Source organism: Hemicordylus capensis, chromosome 2, assembly GCF_027244095.1.
Source record: "Hemicordylus capensis ecotype Gifberg chromosome 2, rHemCap1.1.pri, whole genome shotgun sequence".
NCBI classification, from domain to species: Eukaryota; Metazoa; Chordata; class Lepidosauria; order Squamata; family Cordylidae; genus Hemicordylus; species Hemicordylus capensis.
In genome coordinates this window covers 410,401,055-410,427,855 of record NC_069658.1, presented here as the reverse complement: position 1 = coordinate 410,427,855, position 26,801 = coordinate 410,401,055, and the positions used below count along the sequence as shown (strand labels likewise).

The following is a 26,801-nucleotide window of genomic DNA, read 5'->3' as shown; positions in this document are numbered from 1 at the left end:
GGTTCCCTTAACCCGGCTGCTGGGGTCATGTGTCTCCTTGGGCTGCACGCAGCCCAAGGAGACACAGAGACAGGCGCCTAGAGCATTCATCTGACAGGGGAATCCTCCAGTGCACTGTACTTGTGGGATACCCGCGGGCCGGGATGCGGTGTCCCACCCTCCAGAGCTCCATGCTGCCTGCCTGGGATCGTGGTCTGCGCTCCCAGCAGTATTTGAAGGATTATTGGGCAGGGGAGGGGGCGATTTTTAGGTTTCACAGCCTCCACGCTCCCTCACCACTAGGGATGGGCCCGGACCGGTCCGGAGGCCATTAAAAAAGCCTCCGGATTGGCAGTAGCATATCGGGGGGAAACAGCGCCCAGGGCAAGCTCTGGCCCTGAAATGGCACCCCCCGGCCCCCACATACCTGTGAGGGCGCAGCGGCGCCCCCCAGGCGGCAGATGGCCGGCGGTGGTGGCGATTTGGCGGTGGCGGATCGCCCGCCGAGTGCGGCGGGCGTGCAGTGGCGATTTGGCGGCGGCGGGTCGACGAACCAGTTGGGAAGCAACGCCGGACCAGAAGGCAGGCTCGGCGTTGCTCTGCCTGCACTCGCAGCGGGCGATCCGCCGCCACCACTCGGGCTGCGCTACAGCTCGCCGCCAGTCAGCCACCAGCCACCGCCGCACTCGGCGGGCGACCCGCTGCCGCCACCGCCAAATCGCCACCGCACGCCCGCTGCCACACTCGGCGGGCGATCCAGGGGGCGGGGGAAGCCACTTTTTGGTGCCCCCCCACGTGACCCGCCGGGGTGGCGCCCAGGGCACGTGCCCTGTCTGCCCCCCCTATCGTTACGCCCCTGCGGACCGGTCCGGGGCGGTCCGGTTTGGGTGGGGGGGTAACTTTAAGAGCGGCGAGAGGGTTTACTTACCCCTCCCGCCACTTTCCGGCTGTGGCGCCCGTAATCCTTAGAGTAATTGGGACAGCAGGACACCTCCCTGCCTCCCCTTCCCCGACGTTGCTTGTAAAAATTCCCAGGAGTCCTTTGCGCACGCGCGCACATCACGTGTGCGTGTGCGCGCAAAGGACTCCTGGGAATTTTTACAAGCAACGTCGGGGAAGGGGCAGCAGGGGGGTGTCCTGCCGCCCCAATTACTCTAAGGATTACGGGCGCCACAGCGGGAAAGCGGCGGGAGGAGTAAGTAAACCCTCCCGCTGCTCTTAAAGGTACCCCCCCACCCCAGTGTCGGACCGCAGTTGGCGGTTCCGTGCACACCCCTACTCACCACCTTCCTGAATGGTCGTTTGAATAGCTCCTCTATAGGAGAACCAGCCTTGACTATTTGCTTGAAACTATTGCAATCACTTTACTTTGTACAACAATGCAGCTTTCTTGGCCACCCCTACCCCCTGCACTTTCATTTTTCTAGTCATTGTTGCAGAAGAAACTTTAAGTACAAAAAAAGAAAAGAAAAGCAAATCTTATAACTTCCCTTGGCTGGCTGCTTCAGGAGCACATAAAATTAAGGGGATGTACAGGAAGTGCTAGAAGTCACCAAATTTTGAATTTGGTATGGAAGAAGGAAGGGAATTCAGGCTATGCATTGTAAATGTTTTGTCTAAAAATGGCCAGTCTGAAGTTTTATTTGAAATTTATGCAACGAGTGTGGGAAAACCTGTTATGATGGGGGGAGGCATGGCTGAAATGGGAGATGTCTTGCATGTTGCCTTGGGTACTGTGAGGCAAGTGTGCATTTGTTAGTTTATCTGAGGTGCATGACATGAGCATATACACACAAATACGCAAACGCACACGCACTTGCTGTAATCCCCTTCCTCCTCATCAGTTGCCATCCCACCCTTTTCCCTTTGGAGGGCCCTGAGGAAGAGCTGGCCTTGTTTGAGCAGATAAATATAGCCGTAAACAAGAAAACAGGACGTGTTCTCTGGTTTTTTAAAAATAAACTATCTGGATTACAATCTCTGCCTCCCCCTTCCCCCTGCTGCCTGATAGCTTGGTGCCTTTTGATCACATGCCCTCTTCCTACTTGGAATTCTCCCACAGGAGAAGGCTAAAAGCACCTGGAATTTCCAGAATGATCCGTTTATGGACTTCCTCTCCTCTTAATCCACACCTTCTTTCCCTTTAATGCGAAGAACAGCTGCTAGGCTGCATGTGTTAAACATGCAACCTGCTAACTGGGTAAAAAGGCACCTTTTAAAATGATGGCTAGCTCTCTTATATTTGGCATACCTGGTAGGAGGAGAGCAATTGTCACTATTCAGCCCACATAGCATGGCCCTGCTCCTTGGTTCATGCTATTTACATTAGAAAAAACAAGCTTGCAGCCTCCAGTAATGCAATAAGTACATTGTTTAGTTTGCTCCTATGTGCAGCTATCCACCACCCAGGGGAAAGCTAGTACTCCTATCACAAAAAGGCGCAAAAGAGATAATAAGGCCGTTCTCACGTGCAGCCTAACCCAGGCTAGGGCAGCCTAGCCTGCATTAGGCTGGCTGTGCGTGTGAAGCGCCAGGATCCATGCAGATCCTGGTGCTCCAGCCCAGCCTGACCCTACTTTTAAGCTCTGCTTTTAGCCAGGGTTAAGGGCACAAGTGTGCCCTTAACCCAGCTTCCAGGATTGCACTCAGTCCGAGGAGACACAGAGATGGGTGCCTAAGGCTCATCGCGCGGTGCATTGTGGAGATCCTCTGGAGATCCACACTGTGTGCAGCAGCGTGGACCATGTAGGAGCGTGGTCCATGCTCCTACCACTGTTGCGTAATTGTTGGAGTGAGGCGGCGAGTTAAGGTTTGTGCAGTCAAGTTGGTCATGCAAATACCCTTATTGTTTCACCACTGCTAGATGAGATACAGCATGAGTGTTGTGCACTAAAGCAAGGGGGAGGGGAAACATACTTTGCTTTAATCATCTGGAAAGTACCTGTGAGTACCTTTACTTATTTTATTTTGCTAGTTTGGAAATTCTCCCAAGCTTGTTGTAAGAGTTAAAATCTAATGGGTGTAAACTCAATAAACAGATGAATAATGTCTGAAGTGGCTTATAGAAATGCAGCAAAGCACTGAGACTTCTCAGCAGGGAGATTGCCAAGGAAAACTGATGTAGCCCAAGCTTTGCTTCGGCCTGTTGAAGGGGGAAAAAAAAATATTCATGCCTAGGAGTGGTGCCTGGAGAAGTCAGGCCTACATATCACTTCAGGGAAATGAAAGTTAATGCGATTAGGAACTAAACTGTAGGAGAGGAAATGGCCCCTGTCAGCTGTTTTGAGTCAGTCCTTCAGGGAAGGGGAGAGACTGGTGCTGTGGACATAGGTCTCAAATCTCTGAGGCGGCACTTAGCAACAGAGGAGAAAAAGTAAACAGGAAAAACTCTGGGGAGGTGTCCACAGAAAACCTGATTCTCCGCTCGTAACAGAAAGCAGTGCTGCCAGGGCTTTTTCTACAGGCGCTAGATTTAAGGAGAGGAGTTGGCTGGACTGGACCCAAGTTCAGAGTGGTGTCTTGCTTCCCAAACAGGGTTTGCAAGTTTAGAAGCCATTAATGCCTGTGTTCAGGAGGGGCTCAATATATTTGGGTATCTGAGGCAAGGTGCAAGTTGCTGCCTCACCTTGCCGCTGCCCCCAGCCCCAACCCCTGAAGCATTTCAATGGGGTATGGGTTGAGGAGAGGAGGCCGCTTGCTGGCAGTCTCTTCTTGTCCCCCCAAGAGGAGTGGGACAATGAGCAGACACTGCTAACAAGCAGCCTCTTCTTCTTAACCCGCGTTCCAAAGCCACCCTGTCATGACCCAGACTGGTTCTGCTAGATACCAAGGAGGCAGCTCCAGCCCAAGGGCGTAGCTAGGGGAGAGGGGGCCCGTGTTCGTCCCTCTCCCCGGCAACCCCTTGGAGTGAGGGAGATAATGAAGGAAAGGGGTGTGTGGAGCTGGGGGCCCCGGGTTCTTTGAACTCATCCACTCAATTATAGCTACACCCCTGCCCAGCCCTGGATCTTGGCACCAGACCGGAACTCGAGAGAGCCTTGGAGTTGGAGTCCCTTGAGAGAACTCCCTCAGGGCCTGAGCTCCCTGAGGTAGCACCCTTGGAGCTCAAGCCCATTAAGAGCCAGCCTCTTCTGCATCATCATGCCCCACCGATATCAGCACACCAGTGCAGGCAAATAGACAGGCAAATAGAGGGGGCTTGAGGGGGACAAAATGATCTAGTTTGATCATGTTGATTTAGTGCCTGGGAAACACTGGGCCCTGTTACGTTTTTTGCTCATTGAAATAGCCTTGGTTAAGGCACTCTTCCCCAGTCACCATTCCCAAAACGTGAAATTGGAATGAGGAAACCATTAAGACTTCCTCACAAGAAAACTGGATGGATGGATAAGAGTTCTGTTACAGCTAGGCCTTGTTTGGCCTATGGCTGCAATAAAAGAACTACTGTTACTACTTTCCAGCTAGGCCTGTGCTTCCTGCAGGGAAGAGAAAGGGCTGATGACAGGTGTGTACCACTTTAAGTAGGAATCATATGGGATGAAAGGCTGCCCAGCACAGAATGGGCAGGCCAGTGGTGTGCTGGCACATATGTAGGGTGCCACCACTCTGCAGATTTGTGCTCACAGAGTCAGCTTTGCATCACTATAAACAATAAAGGACTTTGCTTATGTAATCTGTACTAGAGGCAAGTGCTTGAGGAAGTCCGATGATTCCAGAAAAGAAGTTGACCTGCAGTCCCCTTTCTTCAGAACAAGATAAGAACTGTTTGCTGGCACAAACTGAGTGGTGGAGCTAGACTTTGACTCCACACCCTTGGGATGTATCCATCACATACTTGAATCTACTTTTGAGCCTTGGCTTGGCTTGGAACCTTTGAACCCCCTTTTTGCTCTTATTTCACGTTACCTTTATGCATTATTCCTGAGCAGCATGTTTATTGCTGCCAATGGCACATCTTGAACTTGTTTTGATATACCTGTCCTGAGCATGTATATGGGGCTGTTGGTGAGCAAAAACTTCATAAATAAGATTGCACATCCCCTGTGATTTATGGAGCTTAAAAACGGCTCTTGAACCAGAGAGAAGTGAACAACTGCCTGATGTGGCCCACTCTTTATATAAGCAAATTACTGTCTGGCATGTGTCTGTCTGTTAAACATATGAACCCTTTTTTTTTGCCTGCCTCTATTATTGCTTGTTTGGGGCAGTTGTGTTTATCTACTGCATGTGGGTACGGACCTGCATAGCATCACTTCCCCATAATACTGGACTCCCCTTTCTAAAAGGGAAAAAAGAGGGTGTTGTTTTTTTTAAACCAAGGTCATACTAAGTCAGGCCTTTAATTGCATGATTTGACCTTTCACCATTCCTCTAGCCCAGGAATGGGCAGGCTTGTATGTGCTTCTTCATTTTTAAAGCTAGTAACCTGGAATACACCAACTGAAGCCAGTCACAAAATGGTGGCTCAGGGGATGGAGCCAGTCACAATTACTTGCTGTAGTCTATAGGCCATATAGCCTGCAAGATCCTTATGTTTGGAACTGCCTTCCAGAACATCTGCACAATGCTGTCTGTCTTCCTTCAAATTCCTTCTTAAATCTCACTTTTTCTGTGATGTCTTTGGCACCTCACTTTAGTCCCATTTCATTATTGTATGTGCCTGAGCTCAAGTCCACATAATTGGAACAGCCACATCTTCTTCCCCTGATTACCCCTGCCTCCATTTCTCTTCCCTACCTCTGTTGCTTTCCTTGTGTCAGGATCTAAGCTGTATTCTCCTCAGGGCAAGAACCTGTTCTTTCATTCTTTATCAAGTGAATGGCACCATGGATGGCGCCAAAGTTTTTTTCCTGGGGTGGGGGGAGGAACAGAACTCATGGTTGATTACTCCTGAGGGGAAGGGGGAGAAAATTGTAATGAAAATTATTTAAGAATACCAGACAGAACATTGGTACACTTGCAAAAATAAAATAAAATTACAGAAACCCCATGCCATGGATCCACACAGCTCCTTGACCTTTCACAAACCAGATGGAACATTAGTGTGCTTCTAAATAAAAATTACACCACCCCCACACCATGGATTCAGAGAGCTTCTCGATCTTTCAAAAACTAAGATAGAGCATGCATTGTTAAAAAGGGGGGGGATTACATAAGCCCATAGACACAGAGAGCTTCTTGACTATCAAGAAACCAAGAGAGATCATGCGCAAAAGGCAGGAAGAAACCACACAGGCCCAATGCCATGCATTCAGGCACCTTCTGTCTGGGTCATTCAGAAACCAAGACAGATCATGGGTAAAAATGGAGAAGAAACCACACAAGCCCCATGGATTCAGAGAGCTTCTACACCAAACCTGCCTGGAGTGGACAGGAAAGCAACAGCAGAAGCAGAGAAGGGACCCTCGTTAAGGCAAAGAGGAGAGGACAACCCTGAGGACTGAGGCACGACATACCAAGGAGCAGGGGCGTAGGGAATTTACCTGCAGTACAGCCAGAGGAGGAGGAAGTCCTGCTCCCATGCCCCTTTTGATTTTTAAGATTATTTTTTCTTATCTGATGCAATACTGGGGGCCAGTCAGCCCCTACAGAGTTTCCTCAGTCAACAGTTTGTTGAATTGCTGACTGGATGCTCCTTTCCCAGCCTTCACACGGAGAAACGTGGACTGGAGAAACTCTGCAGGGGCTGACTGGCCCCCAGTATTGGCTGCGGCCCCCTGTGTCTGATGTCAGATGCGGGGGGGGGGGCATGGCTACTGCCTGGGAGAGGGTCCATTCAGACCCTTTCCCATCCTCCCCCTCCCATCAATGTTTCATTGAAATGCTGACTGGCTGGGATTCCCCCCCCCCGCCCCATTTCAATGAAACACTGGCTGGGGAGGAGAGGGGCACGCCTCACTTTCTGAGCTGATGACTGCTTCATCCCTTGGCCGGGGGGGGGAACCCTGGTGGCTGAGGGACGGTCGTCCCCACTTGCTCCATTGCCCCCCTGCCAAGGAGGAGGCAGCAGCAGCAGCAGCAGCAGCAACAACAACAACAGGACAGACAGGGTGCATACTGGGCAGCGCTGGCTGCTTTCCTAGCTTGCAGCCCAGGTGGGGGAGAGCTTCCCATTGGCAGGCAGGCAGGAAGTCAGGCAAAGAAGCAGCAGTGCACTTTCACAGTGCTCTGCCTCAGCCAGCCCCACTCGCCCGCTGAAGAGTTGATTCTTGGGTGGGGGATGGGTGGGAGGAGGAGGAGGACCTGCCTGCCGCGTGTCTGGGAGAGGAGGCAGTGCAGAGGAGCAATTGCTCCTGAGGAGCAATCTCCAAGTTGGCACCCATGCCATGCTGGCATGGTAAAGGCATTCCTGGCACGCACAGAACACAAGGTGCCAGAACTCCATTCTGGTGTTGCTGTGTTGTGATCTCTTGGTGCCATGTTGTTCCTGGTTAAATAGATACATTTCCCACAACCTTCCCTCCTGCTTTCTATCAACAGCACCAATGAGGCCTAAGCCCTTGGTATTCATACTGTCTTCCAGTTCCTCAGAATTGAACCATGGGTTTCCTCATTCAGAAGTGTTGCAGAGTAATGTAAGAATACACAGCAGAGTTGAGGATAAAACTTGTATTTATTTGCTTGTATTGGCTTGTATTTATTTGCAGAAAGAAAAATAACAAAAGAACAATCTCCTGTCCAGGAGAAAAATAGAGCTACTTCTTTACAGCTCAAAGGCAGAAACAGTTGTGGGGATGTAGACACAGGACTGAGTTCAAAAGTCAAATCAACCAATCAGTGAACTGGACCCCTCCCCTAGGCCAAAGAACAAAAACATACATAGACATAAATACTGTATAGAGAAGAGCGCAGACAATATACACAATAGATTTGTTCCCCCAACATTCCCCTTCATTTTGTCTTTGCTCTCCAATTCACAAGACCTAATGCTTCCAAACTGATTTCTTGGCAAGGGTTTTGTGAGAATGTCCACTATCATTTCTTCTGATGCACAGTACTTCACATAAGCTAAGTTCTTTTCTTGTAAGTCCCTCACAAAATACTATTTTGTGTCAATATATTTGGTTCTATGTGTGGATTTCTTACTCTGTGTAATGAGAATACAACTTCAGTTATCCTCATACATTGTGGTTGGCTTTGCTTAATTTATTTTAAGATCTTCAAGAAGCCTATGCAACCACACTGCTTCTTGATACACTTATGCTAAAGGGGAGCTGGTCTTGTGGTAGCAAGCATGACTTGTCCCCTTAGCTGAGCAGGTCCACCCTAGTTGCATTTGAATGGGAGACTGAAAGTGTGAGCACTGTAAGATATTCCCCTCAGGGGTTGGAGCCGCTCTGGGAAGAGCAGAAGGTTCCAAGTTCCCAACCTGGCTTCTCCAAGATAGGGCTGAGAGAGATTCCTGCCTGCAACCTTGGAGAAGCCACTGCCAGTCTGTGAAGACAATACTGAGCTAGATAGACCAATGGTCTGACTCAGTATATGGCAGTTTCCTATGTTCCTAATGTATTCAGCCTCCGTGGAGGAAAGAGACACAATTGACTGTTATATAAGCAGGGGTCAGCTTCTCCTTTTTAAAAAAATCCTTACTTTACAATTTGTTTAATTTCTCATTCCAAGCCCTTGCTGCTTGTATCAGTCCATATATGCTTTTCTGTAGCTTACACACCAATGTTTCTTGAGCTGGTTTTCATCTCTCTCTCTCTCTCTCTCTCTCTCTCTCTCCTTAATATCTCCATAAAGGAATGCTGTTTTTATATCTAGATAATACATATCTAATTTTCTTGAAGCAGCAATTGTTAGTAGTAATCTCATGGATATGTATTTTACCACAGGTGCAAATGTCTCTTTGTAATTATCTCCAATTTTTTTAGTATACCCTTGCTTTGTATCTCTGGATATCTCCTTTTTAATCATGCTTGGTTGTGAAAACCTATTTGCAACCTATAGCTTTTCTACCTTCAGGTAGTTCTACAAGAATCCAAGTTTCATTTTTGTAAAGTGAATCCATTTCCTTTTTAGTTGCCTGCACCCATTTCTCTGTCTCTGTGTTAGGCATTCCCTCAATTTTGTGCCAGTCAGCAGGTTCTAGCATTTCTCCCTCCCTAGCTTCCAAAGACAGACTACATGGAAGGTCCCCTTTATTGGTTCTACTAGAGCGTCTTAATTCTGGTTCAAACTCAGTCTCTCCTTCTTGATTGTCTCCTTACAACTTTACAATTTATAACAGTACTTTCATTCTCTTGTTGTGGCTGTTGTTCAGCCGCCTCATATATAGGCAATATCATATTTAGATGTTACATTAGCATTTAACCTTTGTTCCACATTAAAATGAGTAATGCTTTACAGTTTAATAATTTCTGATACAGGATCAAGTATTCTGTAACTTTTACTACTCCATTCATAACCAATAAATACTTCTTATTCACTTCTACAATTCAACTTTCCCCTTCATTTTTTGAGAATATAAGCGTAAGCTTTACATCTAAAAACTCTGATATGCTTTAGATTAGGTTTCACTCTTTTCCACAACTCAAAGGATGTTTGCCCTTTATTTTTATTAGGCAGTATATTTTTCAGATAAGTTGCAGTCATGACTGCTTCTGCCTAATATTTATTTTCTAAGCCTGCATCAAACAGCATACTTATACACATCTCAAGTAAGGTTCTATTCTTTCTTTTAGCAACGCCATTTTTCTCAGAAATGTATGGTATAGTTTTCTCATGTTTAATTCCTTGCTCTTTTTAAAGTATTGCTCAAAATCTTTTCCAGTATATTCACCCCCATTATCAGTATACAAAGTTTTAGGTGTCTTTCCAAATTTATCACTCACTCTATTCACAAACTATTTATTTTAACCATACCTCATTTTTCTCTTTAATTAAGTAGGTGCATAATGAGAAAAATCATCTATGAAGGTTACAAAATAAAGGCTCATCCCTGGTGTTTGCACAGGAAAGGGTCCACATACACCACTATAAATCAAATCCAAGACCTTACTGGATTGTTTTTCTGTGATAGACTTATATGTATTTCTAGTGGCATTTGCTTTCACATAGTCAATACATTTCACTTCTGAATTACAAGGTATAATCTGCAGATTTCTTGCTAACTGTTCTTTTACCAGCTTTGAGATACATCCATTACTACAGTGACCGAAACGACAATGCCAGAGGCTAATACAATCTCTGTGTGAACATTCACCTGTAACATGGGCTTGCTCCTTTTTGTAATCTATTTCATATAGTTCATCATCCTTTAACATAACTTTCATTAGCAGTTTTCCTTTGAGCACAAAACAGTAGTCCTTTCTAAAGAGAACCTTGCATCCACTCTTTGTAGCAGTTTTTACACTAATCAAACTGTTTTTCAAACTTGGTACATAATATGCTTCTGGAGTACACACTTAACTTGTTCTGCTTGTATCAAGATTACATTTCAAATGCACTGTGTCTTTTTCTTCTGTAGAAATGCATTCACCATTTTCAAGGTAAGTTGGGACTTCATATTCCATATTTATATCAGAGAAGTTTTGTAAGTCATGTGAACTGGCTCCACTAAGAATTAATTAATTAATTACATTTCTATACCACCCTATCCACCCAAAGGCTCTGGGCAGAAACAAGTCTATCTTGTTTCCTGCTTTGATTTGTATCAGTCCTGCAGATTATTTCTCTTGTAATGCAGTTTTCCATTCTCAACAACATTGTTTGCTTTGCCTTTACTGTTGTATGTGTAAGCTTGTTTGTTAGAAAGTCCATTTTTCTGGAACTTGTTTTTGCTTTGTTGAGGACAATCTTTCTGTTCCTTGTCAGGAGATGTATTAGCTAAATGTTTAGTTCTCCCACATACAAAACACTGCTTGCAATTAGTAGCTTTATATGCTTGCTTTTGGACTGATTCCTCTCTTTGATTCTCTCTTTGATTCTTTCTTAAATCAAATTCTTGCAAACATTCTTGCACAAATTCCAAAGTCACATTTTCTTTAATTTGCAGAAAGTTGATGATACTTTCATATTCTTTTGGCAAAGTATTGAGCAAAAGTCCAATCTTTGCTGGCTCAGGCACATCTATCTCCTGCTGTCCCAACTCTCTCAATATACCCAGGAATTAGCATATGTGCTCTTGCAAATTCTCTCCCTCTTTGAATTTCTTGTTGCACAATTGCATCATCAGAGACACTTTAGTATTCATAGTCTTTTGTTGAAAGATTTGTCTTAATCTGTCCCACATTCTTTAGCTGTATTTTTTGTCTTCTATATTGTAAATCAAGTGATCACTTACACTCATGGAGATGTGCCCCATGGATTGCAGGTTTGAAGAATCCCATTGTTGTTGCTGCTTTCTATTTTCTGTTGGCCTTTGTTCCTCCAGAACATAGGACAGTCCCAGGGTATTCAGCAGCATTTTTGTCTTGAATGACCAATTTCTGTAATAGGATCCATTCAGCAGTTCTACAGCAGGATGCCTCCTCGCAGCTTCAAAAACAGCCATCTTCTGCAAATTTCTTCTTGCCTCTTACTGTAGTTTTTATCTTCTAACTTCTTGTTCTTGGGCCCATAACCCAATATTGCAGAGTAATTTAAGAATACACAGCATAGTTGAGGGTAGAACAACAACAGTTACGGGGATGCAGACACAGTCTGAATTCAAAAGTCAAATCAACTAATCAGTGAACTAGACTCCTCCCTTAGGCCAAACCACACAAATACACACAGACATAAATACTGCATAGAGAAGAGCACAGACAATGTACACAATGGGAATTTTTTCAGCAAGAAGGCCAGTAATGGCTGACAAGCTTTCTTGAAAGACAACATGCTCATGATTTCTGATCTTCCCCTGTGATGTGCAGCCATAGGAGAGTATTGAGTACATTCTAGGTAGCACTCTTAAGTCACCTGGGTCAATTGTGTGGTCCAGCATGCCTGTGCCCTGCATGAATGAAATGGGTAGTCTAGAGTCCAAGACCTTGCACCAGGCTCTTCTGCAACAGGCTGAAGTTTGATGGCAATGTGAAAGAAGCTCCCTGTAAGCAGAAAATTTGAAAACCTCTAGCTTAAATGATTAGGACAACCGGAAGTCTGGGGGGAAAGGGGGGGGAGTGTCCAAGGAATTGAAGCATAGAAGCCATAGGACAGTCCACATAACCATAAACTGGGTAGGAGACAAGTCCTACCCAGTTTTGGGAGCTGTGTGTGCCCTCGTTTTGTAATTAATGTTAAATAAAAACAAAGTCAGAGCTACCATCCATGATTGTGTGCTAAGCAGCAACTGGGTAGGACAGCTCACCCTACTCAGATTCCGTCTCCAACTTCAGAATGAGATAGGCAGAAAAATCCTCCTATCCAGCTGGGGGTGGACAGATGACCAAGCTTCCCACCCCCAATCTTGTTTATATCTAACACACAATTACAAAATGGGAGCATGCACAGCTCCCAACACTGGGTAGGACTAATCTCCTACCCAGTTTATGGACGTGTGAACTAGGGGTGTGCAATTCGGGAATTCGGTGATTCGGTTCGGGACCCGAACCGAATCACCCCTGTTCTGTTTTGTGTCCGAATATGGGCCACCCGAATCACCCTTGATTCGGTTCGGATTCGGATTTAATCTGAATCAGAATCTGAATCGATTCGGTGGGTAAAAAGGGGGCCCAGGGGCAAAATTTTAGGGTGGGGTGGTAGTGCCCAATGGGTGGAGTCTACCACCCCAATTTCAGGGGAATTGGGCAAAGGGCTGATTTTTGGGGAATTTTTGAAATTTTAGTGACTTTGGGGCAGTTTGGGGGCATAGCATGGGAGCTGGGAAAAAGGAGTGGGGTGGGGTGGTAGTGCCTAATGGGTGGAGGCTACCACCCCAATTTCAGGGGGATTGGACAAAGGGCTGATTTTTTGAGAATTTTTGAAGTTTTAGTGACTTTGGGGCAGTTGAAGTTGAGGTGTGAATTCTCATTCTATCATAGCAAATGAGATTTTTTTTCAATTAGACAACTCTCATGACCCCACTTTCACTTTTCCACACTCTCAATTACTATGAATATGAGGAAGTAATCAATTTAGCACACTTCACCTTATGAAGACAAACCTCAGAATTCACCAAAATTCACCCCTCTGCCCAATCACTCTGAAATTGGGGACGGGTGGTAGCCTCCACCCATTAGGCACTATCTACCAGCCCACCCCACTCCTTTGAGGCAGATCCACTTTCTGCCCCCAATCTGCCCCAAAGACACCAAAACTTCAAATATTCCCAAAAAATCAGGCCTCTGCCCAATCCCCCTGAAATTGGGGTGGTAGCCTCCACCCATTAGGCACTACCACCCCACCCCACTCTTTTGGGGCAGATCCACTTTCTGCCCCCAAACTGCCCCAAAGTCACTAAAACTTCAAAAATTCTCAAAAAATCAGCCCTTTGTCCAATCCCCCTGAAATTGGGGTGGTAGCCTCCACCCATTAGGCACTACCACCCCACCCCACTATTCTGCCCCAGTCCCCACTTTCTGCCCCAATCTGCCCCAATCTGCCCCAAAGACATGAGAACTTCAGAAATTCACCAAAAATCAGCCCTTTGCCCAATCCCCCTGAAATTGGGGTGGTAGCCTGCACCCATTAGGCACTACCCCCACACCCCACTCTTTTTGCTCAGATCCCATTCTATGCCCCCGAACTGCCCCAAAGTCACTAAAACTTCAAAAAATCCCCCAAAATCAACCATGAACCGAATCACCCGAATTTTTCATGCCCGAAATTCGGGTGATTCGGCTCAGGCCCGAAAAATATCGGGGGACATCGGGGGTGATTCGGTTCGGCCCCGAATCACCTGAAATTGCTCGTTTCGGGCACAGATCGTTCTGTGCCCAAAATTTTTTGCACATCCCTAGTGTGAACTGCCCTGCCTCATAACTGTAAAGAATTTCAGCCCAGTGTTGCTAGTGGTACAGGCAAAGGTTTTCTACAGTAGTAGATTATGGATAGCCATGCCTCTCCATTTGTCCCAGCCACATCCTTCATCGCTTCATTAACCAGTATGCGTCCCTATGTTTCCTGTTTAGACAGAGCGGCCACCCCTTCTTCTTGTACCTTGCCCTGTCTCATATGCACGTTCCTTTGGTACTGGCTGAGTCACCCCGGAATTTGTCTTGTCAAGATCCATATGGAGCAAACCTGCGGGAGATGGATACCCTCGTGGGACAAATAAAGGACAAAGTTGACAGCTCTGCGAAGGAAAACACATTCCTCTGGTTCACAGGTGAAGCAGTAAAACCTAGTCACTGTAACAAAGATTGCTTAGATAGCTGATTTTAATGGGAGCCATTCAAGGGTCTGCAGGGAATAAAAGGAGACATTTTGGATCCAACAGGGCTATGATGAAATGGCCTGTGTTGATTTAACATTTGGGGAGTGGATCACAGTGGGTGTAATGCTGCATAATGTTCAATCAGCATGTGAAATGACTCCAATGCAGTGGCTAGAATGCTGGTCTGGGGTTCAACCCAGGATCAGATCCACACCCAGTCAGCCCTGAAACTCACCGGGTGGCACTGAGCCAGTCACTATCTTTCTGCTTACCTACCTCACAGGGTTGTTGTGAAGATAAGATGGGGGAGAAACCCTTGTATGCCACTCTGAGGACCTTGGAGGAAGGGTGGAATTACAAATGTGTTAAATAATGTTAATATAGTGGCAGATTTCAGTCTTTAGTGAATAGTTCTGCTTTATATTGCCCTTCAGAAATGGCATTTAATATAATAATGCCTCAAATGAATATGAGTGCCTGTCAGCGGAATTAACTGAGTAGGACAGCCTTTTAATATTTTTCTCCATGTAGTACATTCACGCACGCGCTCTCTCGCGCTCTCTCATATACAAAATCCTTATTCTTTCACTTTTGTTGTGGAGTTGCTGTGGTGGTCTCCAAGGAACTGACGAAGTCTACACTTGCTTAGCTTCAGCAGTGTTGCAGCATCAGGTGCTTGCAGAGACCCAGACCATTCTCCATACCTAGGATGATTCATTCTCGTGAATGAGCCTCTCTGCAACTCCTGGATATCAGGAGCTTGTATAATATGGATGCCTGCATTGTCTCAGTTGTCTTTTTTTTTTTTTGTTTCACATTCTGAAACTGCAAAACTTGGAAACATCACTAACATTGGGAGTCCTCAGCCAATCATGTAATTTCAGTTGAAATGACAAATCTTGTCACCTGTGTCTAAAAATTAAAGCACAAATCCTCATTAAATAAGAACAAAATACCCAGTACCTAAATCCACTTTTAATGAGGTAACTTGCTTCCAAATGACAGGAACTACTCTGCAGCTCATTAAAATCTAAACCAGACTATTGCTATTTTTTAATCTTGCCATTCTTCAGTCACAGTTACTAGAGTGAAAGGTTAGCCTTCCTCCCCATGGAGAAAACATAGTGGGGCGATTCTCATGACCAACAAAAATCGGGCTAGGAGAGCCTAGCCCAATTTTTGTTGGTTGTAAGAACCACCGGGCTCGCAGCCGAGCCCAGTGGTTCTTGAGCAGGTAACCCGCTCGAGAACCCCTGCTAAAAAGAAGGTTTGCTGGAGTGAGCGCTCCAGCAAACCTGCTTTTTAGGCTCGTGAGTAGCCGCGGTGCGGCTTCACGTTGCGCCTACTCACAAGTAGACCCCTGGCTGGGAGGCAACCCACAAGTACACCCACCTCCCGTCTCAGGGGTGTCCCCAGTATGTCCTGCGCACTTGCGCAGGGCACACTGGGGCTTGTGGGGGCCGCACGGCCCCCTCCCCCACCCCCCGCCGGCCATTGTGTGGGTGGCTGATCCGGCCGCCCAGGGCTCCCTGCCCGCTCTTCCCGCTCACCGTACTAAACTGGCTCTCGCTGATCGTGAGACCCGGTTCAGTGTTTTTTATCTGCTTCCACTGCCTGAGGAAATCAGTTAATTCAACAGACCCTCTGTATAGTCACACTGGGGACCAAACTGGACATGATGTGGGAGTTCTGTGATTGGAACAACTCCCAGTGGCTTCTCCTTTTTCATAAAGCAGTCTTGAGAGGTGGGCCTGATGTAGACTGGAGTTGGAGGTGAGGTTAACCCATTTCCTCAATGCCAGTTCCCTGGTGCCCTCTGAAGAGGCTATTAGCTATGAATGGGAAAACTTACCATTTCTGGCACTGGGGAGGGTCTCATTTTGTCTCTCAGCTAAGAGTTTGCAGGGAGAGGAGTTGGTTGGGATTGTGGTACAGGGGCAAAGGATTAATCTCAAATTGCTCAGCCAACTGCTTTTTGAACAAGAAAGGGGTTTGGGAGTTCTAATTCTGAAGCTCCCACCTCACATCTATTTTGACCCTGAAGCTCAGGCCTCTAGCCAGACACTTTTGGAAAGCAGAATATGACTGAGGGAGCACTTGGCCCCTCCTTCTGGCCAGGCATTTTGGTGCCTTGAACATAAGTTGCCAGATACAGGCCTTCCACTCCATTCTTCTCTGACTGCCAAGCAGCAGTAAGAGAGCGGTGCTGCTCTTTTTAGCTTAAGTGATAAGGAAGTATTTGTGATATTGACTTCATTTTATAGCTATAATAATTTTTTTCTGGGTAGCATACTTATTTGGGAACCCCTTCTGAAGTTAGTTCAGTGGCAGGGGCATCATTCCAGTGTGTGTCCTTCCTGCATTGCTCCAGTGATGCTGGAAGTCTGGGATCATGGGGGAGGAACCAACAATGGTAGAAGCTGGGTTGTGAACTCCTCCCACAGGAACTGGAGCTTCTGATTCCCCAGCATGGTGCAGGAAGATGTTCTGTGGTGGCTCCCACATTAGTGGTGTTAGAAGAGCACTGCTTTGTCAAATGACCTCTTTCATCTCAGCCTCAAAGGTCTGGGGAAGGCAGTAGCTCAGTTGTTCCCCAATTACATATGACCAGATTTCTTTCTTAAAATTTATTGAGCCGGGTCTCACGATTGGTGAGACCCGGTTTTGGAAGCAGTGCGGGGAGAGCAGGCTAAGCCCGCTCTCCTCGCAAACGATCCTGCCGGGAGCCCTGGGTGGCCAGATCGGCCGCCCACATGACTGCCGGCTTCGTGACGGAGCCGCAGGGGGCTGGGGGGAGCAGGGGCCAATTGGCCCCCACAAGCTCCAGCATGCCCTGCATGAGTGCACAGGGCATGCTGGTGAGACCCCCGGAGCCGGGAGGTGGCTTTTCGCCTCCCCTCGGGGGGGTCTCCTCGTGAGTAGGTGAGGTGCAAAGCCGCGCTGCAGCTACTCACGATCTAGAAAACCAGGTTTGCGGAGCGCTCGCTCTGCAAACCTGGTTTTAGGGCAGGGGTTCTTGAGCGGATTACCTGCTCTAGAACCAACGGGCTCGCAGCCGAGCCCGGTGGTTCTTACAATCTGCAATAATCGGGCTAGGCTCTCCTAGCCCGATTTTTGCAGATCATGAGAATAGCCCCATTGGATTTTAGGATCTGTGTGGGGAAAAGGCAGTATATAAATTAAACAAATAAAGGGGGGAAATAAAATATTTATTTTTACAGTGTACATGTGGGAATGCACAAAGGATTGTGAGAAAGGAGAAGTAAAAAGGCTGCTCCCCCCTCCTCTTCCTCTTCACCATTTCCCTGCAATGAATCAATTGTTGGGGTGATGGACTGGGATCAAAGGAAGATTCCTCTGAGCATACTCCCTCGCAGCAAAAAGAAACTCCCCATTCACCTCTGAAGCCATTGTTAGGGTGGAGTGGGTGGGGTACTGAGACCTTAGGAACAACACAGGAGCATAGGAAGTTGCCATATGCTGAGTCAGACCATTGGCCCATCTAGCTCAGTATTGTCTACCCAGACTGGCAGCGGCTTTCCAAGGTTGGAGGCAGGAGTCTCAGCCCTATCTTGGAGATGCCAGGGAGGGAACATGGGCCATGCTCTTCCCAGAGCAGCTCCATCCCCTAAGGGGAATTTCTTACAGTGCTGACATGTAGTCTACCATTCAAATGCAACCAGGGCAGACCCTGCTTAGCAAAGGAGACAATTCATGCTTGCTCCCACAAGACCAGCTCTCCTCCTTTGAAGAGAGCTGTGATGTGTGGTGATAGCCTCCCCAAAGTTGGCTTGCCAGGTAATTGGCTGAATATGGCCTCCGCTGCCCACACAATTATCTCATGGAACCAGAGTTAAATGTGCTGGGGTTATTCCCAGGGAAGTGTGGAGGAAGGAGGGTTGTGCTACCCACCACCTGCTTTTTAAATATTTTATTTTATTTTATTTTATTTTATTTTATTTTATTTTATACGGGTATAGGTTTTTATTATTAGGAGAGACTGTCTTCTGCCCTGACTCCCCGCTTCTCCCATTTAAGTTTCCAGGATTCCTCCACGTCCCACTTTAGAAATAGGTTAATAGATACTTATAGATACTTAATAGATACTTATCTGCAAAAAGAAATGGGATCCCTCATGAAACTCTCTGTTATCTTCTTGTGACCCTTCCCTAGGTTGGTATAAACCATTTAACAGCAAATGAAAAGGAAATTTGTACCTTCCATAATCATAAGTTGGAAGTCACTTTTATTAACATAGGCAATGTTCATTATATAGGGGTCATCTGTCACCAGCTCTCCTGACTATGAATTGATTTTTCCTTCCTGCTGTGTTTTTCAACATGTTGTTTGTTTTCTTCCTAGGAGACAATGGCCCCTGGGCTGAGAAGTGTGAATTTGCAGGAAGCGTTGGCCCATACACTGGGGTGTGGCAAAGAAAAAGAGGTTAGTAATTGTGAGTGTTGCTGGTTTACTCAAGGCCTGTCTGGCTATTTGTAGAGTGTGGTAGGAAGGATCCATTTTCTCTAAGCTTCCCTTTTCAAATCCAGGCTAAAAGCTGAAAGGAAATCTGGATATCCTCTGTCTCAGTCTGAAAACACTGACGTCCTCTCCTCCACTGCCAGTACCATCCTTACCACGGAAGACTATCTCATATTATGTTAAGCATGTGCTTAGCATTTACATGCTTGTTACTTTTAAACAAAATCACTGGATCCGCTGCTCCCATGAACAGGGACCATAGCAGAGGAGAAGAGAGGAGAGAAAAGCTCTGTCTTCCCTCTCCTGCCCCCTAAACACATAAACAAATGAAGTTGCAGACAGCTCCATATTGCCTATATGGGCTAGCAGCAGCTCCCCGGAGTCTTATAAAGGAGTCTTGCCCAACCCTACTTGGAGGTGCCAAAAACTGAATCGGGGACTCTTCTATGCAAATCCATGTTCTTTGACGTGGTCTCTGTGCTTTACACGAATAGGCTTTGCGCCTGTGCAGAGACCACACCGGAGCTTCCAAGTTAGAGTTCTAACTTTTGGCGGTAACCCTGCCCCCTCGGTATATAGGTGGCTGTGCGGGCTTCCCTCTCCAGTCTTTCTTCATCTGCGTTCAAAGACACATCGCTGAGCTGCTCCTTGCTAGACTCTTGTGCAAGTACTGTATTCTCCTTCTCTTTTCCCCCTTGTTTTCGTTCAGTACTTCCCTTCCTTAGTATTTTTATTTTGCCCCCAGTCATCCCCTCGGATATCTTTCTAGTTTCGTTTTCCACCCTGTCGCGGCCTTCGGGCCCGGTGTGCTGCTCATCCTTCGCCTCTGCTTTTTCTTCGTATACCCTCTTCGGCCTATGGCAAAGACTACAAAATTTAAGCAGTGTGGTCGCTGCAAATCCAAGATCCCTTCGACTGACGGCCACAAGCTCTGCCTTTTTTGCCTGGGTGAATCCCATAAGGTTGGCTCTTGTCTGCACTGTGCAGCCTTTACGAAGCAGGCATGCAAAACCCGAGCCTCTCGACTTTGTTCTTGGCTTTGGGAACAGGCGTTCCAAACTGCGGGCTTGGACAAACTGTCCACCATGCAGGCTTCGTCCAATACCTTTCCCACAGCCCATTGCAGCCCATTGCTTACAGCCCATTTTGTCCCCTCAGGGAGTCTTGGCAACTACCCCCGAGGTGAATATACCCGTCGATCCCGTGGCTCGGGCTTCGACGTTGATACCGAGGAGTTTGGTAGCAGTGTCTATCTCGACGGCGGCATTGATTGAACCGCGTTCCGTCCAGCTGGCCAAAAAGTAAAAGAAGGACCGTCGCGCTCCTTCTGAACCACCAACAAAGAAGCAGAAATCGGCGGATGATACCAAACGTTGATCCCGAACTCTACATACTGAAACTGTCCTTGATACCGAGGTCGCCTACGGCTCTAGCCCACACGATCCTGTGTACGAGTCCGAGCATGACTCTGAGCCTGAGGAGCTCCCTCTGGAGCAACCATGCCGCTGGGCCAACCGAGACTTTGAAGCTGCTCTGGATGAGTGCTATGCCAGACAAGTTGAAGAAGAAGCGGACTACTTCTACACGCATCAAGAAGTTCGCCAACGCCATCGGGCCTCCACTGCCACAGAGCCGCCCCTTCAACGTTCTGCTTCTCCTCACTCTTCTATACCAGCTTACTCGACCTCGGCCCCGATCCCGAACCCGCCTTCGGTACCGGCAATGCTGCCTCCTCCTCCTCCACCCCGGACTACATGTCTTCTACCTCCATGGGCTCCACCCAGAAATTCGCCTGTACAGGCAGCTACGGCTACTATTGTCCCCGACTCTAGACCAACTACTCAGCTCCGGATTCGACCGCACCGACCCCCGGTATCGACCGACTCATGGATTCATCCTCGGATGAAGAAGGCCCAGAATCCTCCCTACCAATAGGATATCTTGGGTTCTTCGCCTCCCTCTTCATTGCTGGACCCTAGGCCCAGCTGCCCATCAGAGGATTTCCATATTTATACAGACTTTGTCTCACGTATGGCAGCTTCGTTGGGAGTCCAACTTTCTCAAGCGTACAAATCTGAACCTGACCCCTTTTTTTCAATTAATCGAGGATGATGCCCATCCTTCGGTATCGCTACCGTTGAACCCATCTATTCTCAAAATGGCCAAGACCTCTTGGATCAAGCCTTCCTCTCTTCCACAAATATCTAAATGGCTTGACTCCTTTACAAGGTTCATGCCTCCGCGGATCAAGATGATTCCTTTCTGAAGCAACATCCATCTACAGATTCGATTGTAGTTGAATCTTCCCTTCTAAATTCAGGGGATATTACTCCTCTACCCCACCCGACAAAGAGGGAAAGAAACTAGACGCGTTTGGAAGGCGTTTATACTCCATTGCTTCTTTATTGACAAGAATTACAAACTACCAGGCATACTATGCCAAATACCAGTCCTTTCTTTGAGACCATATTGCCCCCTTCTTGGACCACCTCCCTGAGGAACAGCAGGGCCCGGCCAAGTTCTTTCTCCAAGAGGCCACACAGGTCTCTAAGCAGGAACTTCATGCAATTTGCCACTCCACGGAGGGAGCCGCTAAAGTAATGGCAACTTCCGTCACCCTCCATCGCCATGCCTGGCTCAGGTCTTCCGGTCTCAACGCCCGATGCTAGATCCAGAGTGGAAGATCTTCCCTTCAATGGCTTCTCTCTATTCGGAGAGAAAACAGATGACACTCTTCAAAAAGTGCAGAAACTGCATAACACAGCCTGCTCCATGGGTCTTCAACATTCCACAACCTGCCATTATAAACCACAAAAATGGTAACGACAACTATATTCTTCTAAACAGCAATACTATCAACCCCAGGACAAGTCCTTTCACTTCAGTAGTTACCAGCCTTACAGAAAGTGCTCCAACTTCACAGGATCCAAGATGCAGCAATGCTCCAAAGGGTCCCAGCCCTCAGCCAAAGGACAATTACTTGCAGCCTCCCCCCGGGGCACCAGGCTCTCCACCTTCATTTCTGCTTGGGAGAATATCACCACGGACTCCTGGGCCCTGACCATAGTGAGGGTCGGTTATGCTATAGAATTTGCATCCACCCCTCCGTACAACCCCCCGTTACCCACTCCACCTACCCCGGCTCTCCTGGAAGAGGTCGACTCTCTACTCTCCAAATCCGCAATAGAACTGGTTCATAATCCTCAATCCTTGGGTTTCCACTCCCGATACTCACTGTTCCCAAGCCAGACGGCTCCCTTCGCCCCATCCTGGATCTCCGGGAACTCAACTTCTACATCACCTACTGCAGGTTTCGTATGGTCACGATTCCTACTATCATCTCCCTCCTACAAAAGAACCAGTGCTTCATTTCCATCGACCTCAAGGATGCATATTATCACATCACCATCAGACCTCAGCACTGCCGTTTCCTCCGCTTTCATATAGCAAACAACACTTACCAATTCCGCGCCCTTCCCTTCAGACTGGCATCCGCGCCCCGGGTGTTCACTAAATGCATGGCCCCAGTAGTGGCGGCACTGCAACAACAAAATATCCAGATTTTTCCATAACTCGATGATTGGTTCGTGGTGGCCCATAACCCACAATCCCTTCTCAGAGACCTCCACACGGTCATTGCCCTCCTCTCCAACCTGGGCCTCCAGGTGAACTACGAAAAATCAAAGCTATCCCCTTCCAGAATGATAGAATTTCTGGGAATCCTCTTCGACTCCATTAAATCCAAAATCTTCCTGCCTCAGCACAGAACCCAGGCCATCCTGGATTTGTCAGCCCACCTACTCTGCCACCCTACCCAGTCAGCACAAACATTTCAATGCCTGTTAGGACATATGGCTTCCACCACCCACGTCCTCCCTCATGCCAGGCTATGGGCCAGGACTCTACAGCACTGGTTCCTTTCAGTGTTCATAGGAACATAGGAAACTGCCATATACTGAGTCAGACCATTGGTCTATCTAGCGCAGTATTGTCTTCACAGACTGGCAGCGGCTTCTCCAAGGTTGCAGGCAGGAATCTCTCATGACAGTTAACTGGGTAGGGCAAGTATCTTACCCAGCTTCAGGAATTGGGTGCTGTGCGCAGTCCCTATTTTTGGTCGACCTTGAGTTAAAAGCTAGGCTGGAGAAGGGGAAAGTGCTCATAGGAACCTTGGAAGCTGCCATATACTGTGTCAGACCATAGGCCCATCAGTATTGTCTACACAGACTGGCAGCGGCTTCTCCAAGGTTGCAGGCAGGAATCTCTCTCAGCCCTATCTTGGAGAAGCCAGGGAGGGAACTTGAAACCTTCTGCTCTTCCCGGAGCGGCTTCTTCCCCTGAGGGGAATATCTTGCAGTGCTCACACATCAAGTCTCCCATTCAGATGCAACCAGGGCAGACCCTGCTTAGCTATGGGGACAAGTCATGCTTGCTACCACAAGGACTCTCGCTACGACCCTAATGCTTCCGCCTCAGGTTCTGCACTCCCTCCTGTGGTGGATGGACCCGATCAACCTCACCGTCGGCTCCCCCTTCCACCCTCCACGTCCCGCTCTTCTACTCACCATGGATGCGTCCATGGATGGTTGGGGTGCTCACACCAACAATCACAACATCCACGGCATCTGGACCTGCCCACCACATCAATTATCTTGAACTATTAGCAATATTCAAAGCCTTGAAAGCCCTCCTTCCCCTGATAAGGGGCTCCCACGTCCTCGTTCAGACGGACAATACTACAATACTACCGCCAAAGCATACCTGAACAGACAGGGTGGCACCTCTTCCAGCTCCCTCCTGTCCTGTCCATGGAACTATGGCTCTGGTGCATTCACCACGGCATCACACCCCTGGTGGTCCATATACAGGGATAGGACAACGTCACGGCAGACAGGCTAAGCAGGACTCTAACAACATCGCACAAGTGGCAACTACATCCCCCCATGCTACGCTCCCTCTTCCGCTGCTGGTTCCTCCCAGAAATAGACCTCTTTGCATCAGAGGCGAATACGCAATGCCACCAGTATTGCTCCAGGTCCGGGATCGGACCCAATTCTCTGGGGGACGCATTTGCCCTACCTTGGACGGAATGCCTTATCTACACCTCCCCTCCAATTCTTCTACTTCCTCGAGTCCTTCAAAAGCTCTCCCAAGACCTCCCGCATTGCATGCTCATTGCTCCATGGTGGCCCAGGTGGTCCTGGTTTCCCCTACTCCTCCGTCTATCCAATCATCGCTATCACTGCTTCCCCCACATTCCTCACCTCCTCTTCCTGCAGAACGGTCGCCTTCTCCATCCAGACCTACAACACCTCCACCTCACAGCTTGGCACATAATCCCAACCTCCCAGTGGACCTGCTACGAATAGTCCAGGCCGGGCGTAAACCCTCCACTATCTCTTCCTACTCCCACAAGTGGACCTGTTTTCAGAACTTTCTAAGGGACAGGGAAATTCCCATACACTCTGTTTCTGTAGAACATGTTTGTTCATATTTGCTGTCCTGCAAAGAGGCCAGACTTAAGATCTCATCCTTGCGGGTTCACCTTGCAGCCATAGTGGCTAACTCTTCTCCCTCCACACCCTTGTGGTTCCAACACCCTACGGTCAAGCATTTCCTTAAAGGACTCACTCACCTTTATCCAGACCCGCCAGTCATGGCCCCAGCTTGGGACCTGACCTTGGTGCTCTCTTCGCTCATGACTGCTCCCTTTGAACCCATGGCTACGATTTCTCTCGACCTCCTTTCCTGTAAAGTAGCCTTCCTCATGGCTATCACCTCAGCCAGATGGGTCAGTGAACTCAGGGCTCTTAGAGTTGACCCTCCATACTTGACCTTCCACAAGGAAAAAGCCATCCTTCAGCCGGACATTGCCTTCCTTCCGAAGGTAGTCACATTGTTTCACCATTCTCAACCTATCTCCTTACCCGCATTCTTCACCGAGCCGTCAACTGCAGCCAAACGACATCTCCATACTCTGGACGTTCGTAGGGCGCTCACCTTCTACGTCGACCGCACCTCTGCCCTTCGAACCTCCAATTCCCTCTTCATACTCCACTCTGGACCTAACAGAGGCAAGCAGGCCTCTGCACAGACCATATCCAGATGGGTGGTCCGCACCATCTCCCTAGCATACCAGATTGCCAAGAAGCCTCTCCTGCTCTCTGTTAAGGCACATTCAATGAGAGCGGTTGCAGCGTCCACTGCCTTTGACAGGTCTGTTCCGCTGGATGTCATCTGCCAGGCAGCTACGTGGGCGTCAAAGCACTTGTTCATACAACACTATGCCCTAAATGTCCAAGCCAGAAAAGACACGGCGTTTGGCAGGGCGGTGCTACAATCTATCTTCACCTGATCTCACCTCCAGGTGAGCATGGCATGGTGATCCCGCATCTAGGTGAGCATTGCTATGCGCCCATTCGTGTAAAGCACAGAGACCGCGTCGAAGAATGATAGGTTGCTTACCTGTAACTTGAGTTCTTCTAGTGGTCATCTGTGCTCTTACACGCCCACCCATCCTCCCCTCTTCTCATGTCTTTTCTGCTAGTCCCTTTCAGATTGAGGACTCAGAAGACTGCAGAGGGAAGCGCAGCCTCCTATATACCGAGGGGACGGTGTTACCGCCAAAAGTTAGAACTCTAGCTTGGAAGCTCCGATGTGGTCTCTGCGCAGGCGCAAAGCCCATTTGTGTAAGAGCACAGCCGACTACTAGAAGAACCCAAGTTACAGGTAAGCAACCTGTCGTTCTGCTACAGACCACCTCCTTTGCATGCTTTGTCAGAGCACGAAGTCCAGGGCACCCTGGAAAAGGCAGTTCTTCCAAGGGCTACTGTAGTTAATTGCGATAACCTGTGGGAGAACTACCTCTTGTGCAGCTGCTCACTATTTCAGGATAATGGGATGAGAGACAAACCTCCTCTACTCTCCACTACTGCTGCTCTTGCCACTGCCCCCTTGCCTGAGAGTAAATGAAAGGGGGAGGAGGCTATTTTAGGGGAGGGGCTGGAGTTGAAGGCTTTTGGGGACAGTGAAAGATCGTTATCTACCAACTGATTGGTAGAGGGATGCCAGGAAGTCTCCGGCTCAGATTATGATCTGAGCCAGAGAAGAATTTGGGGGTGTTAAACACTTCTGTCTTATTGGAAGCAAGTGTTTATGTATTCCCAAAGTTATTCACCAAGCCTGACATGGGAGATCTTTACTGGCAACTCTAATGACGTTGAACGCAGGTTTCTGGAGCTGGTTACAAGTTATGGGCTCACTACATAGCTTGCAGATGATCATTTCCCCTCCTCCTATCTTGTTTGTGGAATTCTCACAGTGGTGAATGGGAACATGAAGGACTCTCTCTAGCTGGTATAAAGGAGGAATATACACATTTATTATTAATAAGCCAACTGTCTTAAATTTAAGTATGACTGCCATAGCAAGTTGATCCAGAGAAGGGAGCCTAGAAATTTCAGCTTTGATGGATGTTTTAATATAAATAGCTAGGCCTCCTTTTGGTCTACCTTTCTTAGCATTCTCCTTAACTGCCATCAAGGCAAAGGAAGTATAATTCTCCAAAGGGAGTTCTTGAGTTGCCCAAGTTTCCTGCAACATTAAAATATGGAAACTATTAATATAAGAAAGGAAGTTTCCCAGACCCAACTTTGATCGTAGACCAGCAGTATTCCAAGACAGTAAACTCAGACCTTCATTGGGTGTTTCAAGTCAATTGGCCTGAGCTAAAGTTAAGAGGGTGCTAGATTGAGCCCCAGTTAACATTTCAGGTGCATTAGGTCCTTCATTAACCAGAAGCGAAGGGGGTCCCATCTCATTATGGAGCAAAAGAGAATGAGATGGGCTGATCTGAACACTATTTTCTGCCTCTGCAATCTCTTCTGCCAATGACTTAGCAGGAACTACATCACAATGAGCAATTAATGTCTCAAATAGAGGTTTTGAGTCTACTTCGAGAACCATTGGAGTTCCTTCCTCCAGCCTAGCAGCATCATTTTGTAATATGAAGGACTCCTGTGTGTGTGTGTGACAGTATAATAGA

At 47.7% G+C, this 26,801-nt stretch overlaps 1 protein-coding gene across 40 annotated transcripts in view; it reads left to right on the top strand.

Annotated features, from left to right (window-relative positions):
• The window catches only part of ARSG (arylsulfatase G), a 196,321-nt gene that overhangs the window by 91,181 nt on the left and 78,339 nt on the right, over positions 1-26,801 (top strand). For all 40 annotated transcript variants that reach the window (XR_008314763.1, XR_008314762.1, XR_008314764.1 and 37 more), the window contains 2 exons: positions 14,034-14,230; positions 18,641-18,721. Coding sequence is in view for 36 of the 40 variants with exons in the window: in XM_053288923.1 (XP_053144898.1) it covers positions 14,034-14,230; positions 18,641-18,721 (278 nt within the window). In the remaining 4 variants the exon portion in view is untranslated. The remainder of the gene's footprint in view (positions 1-14,033; positions 14,231-18,640; positions 18,722-26,801) is intronic.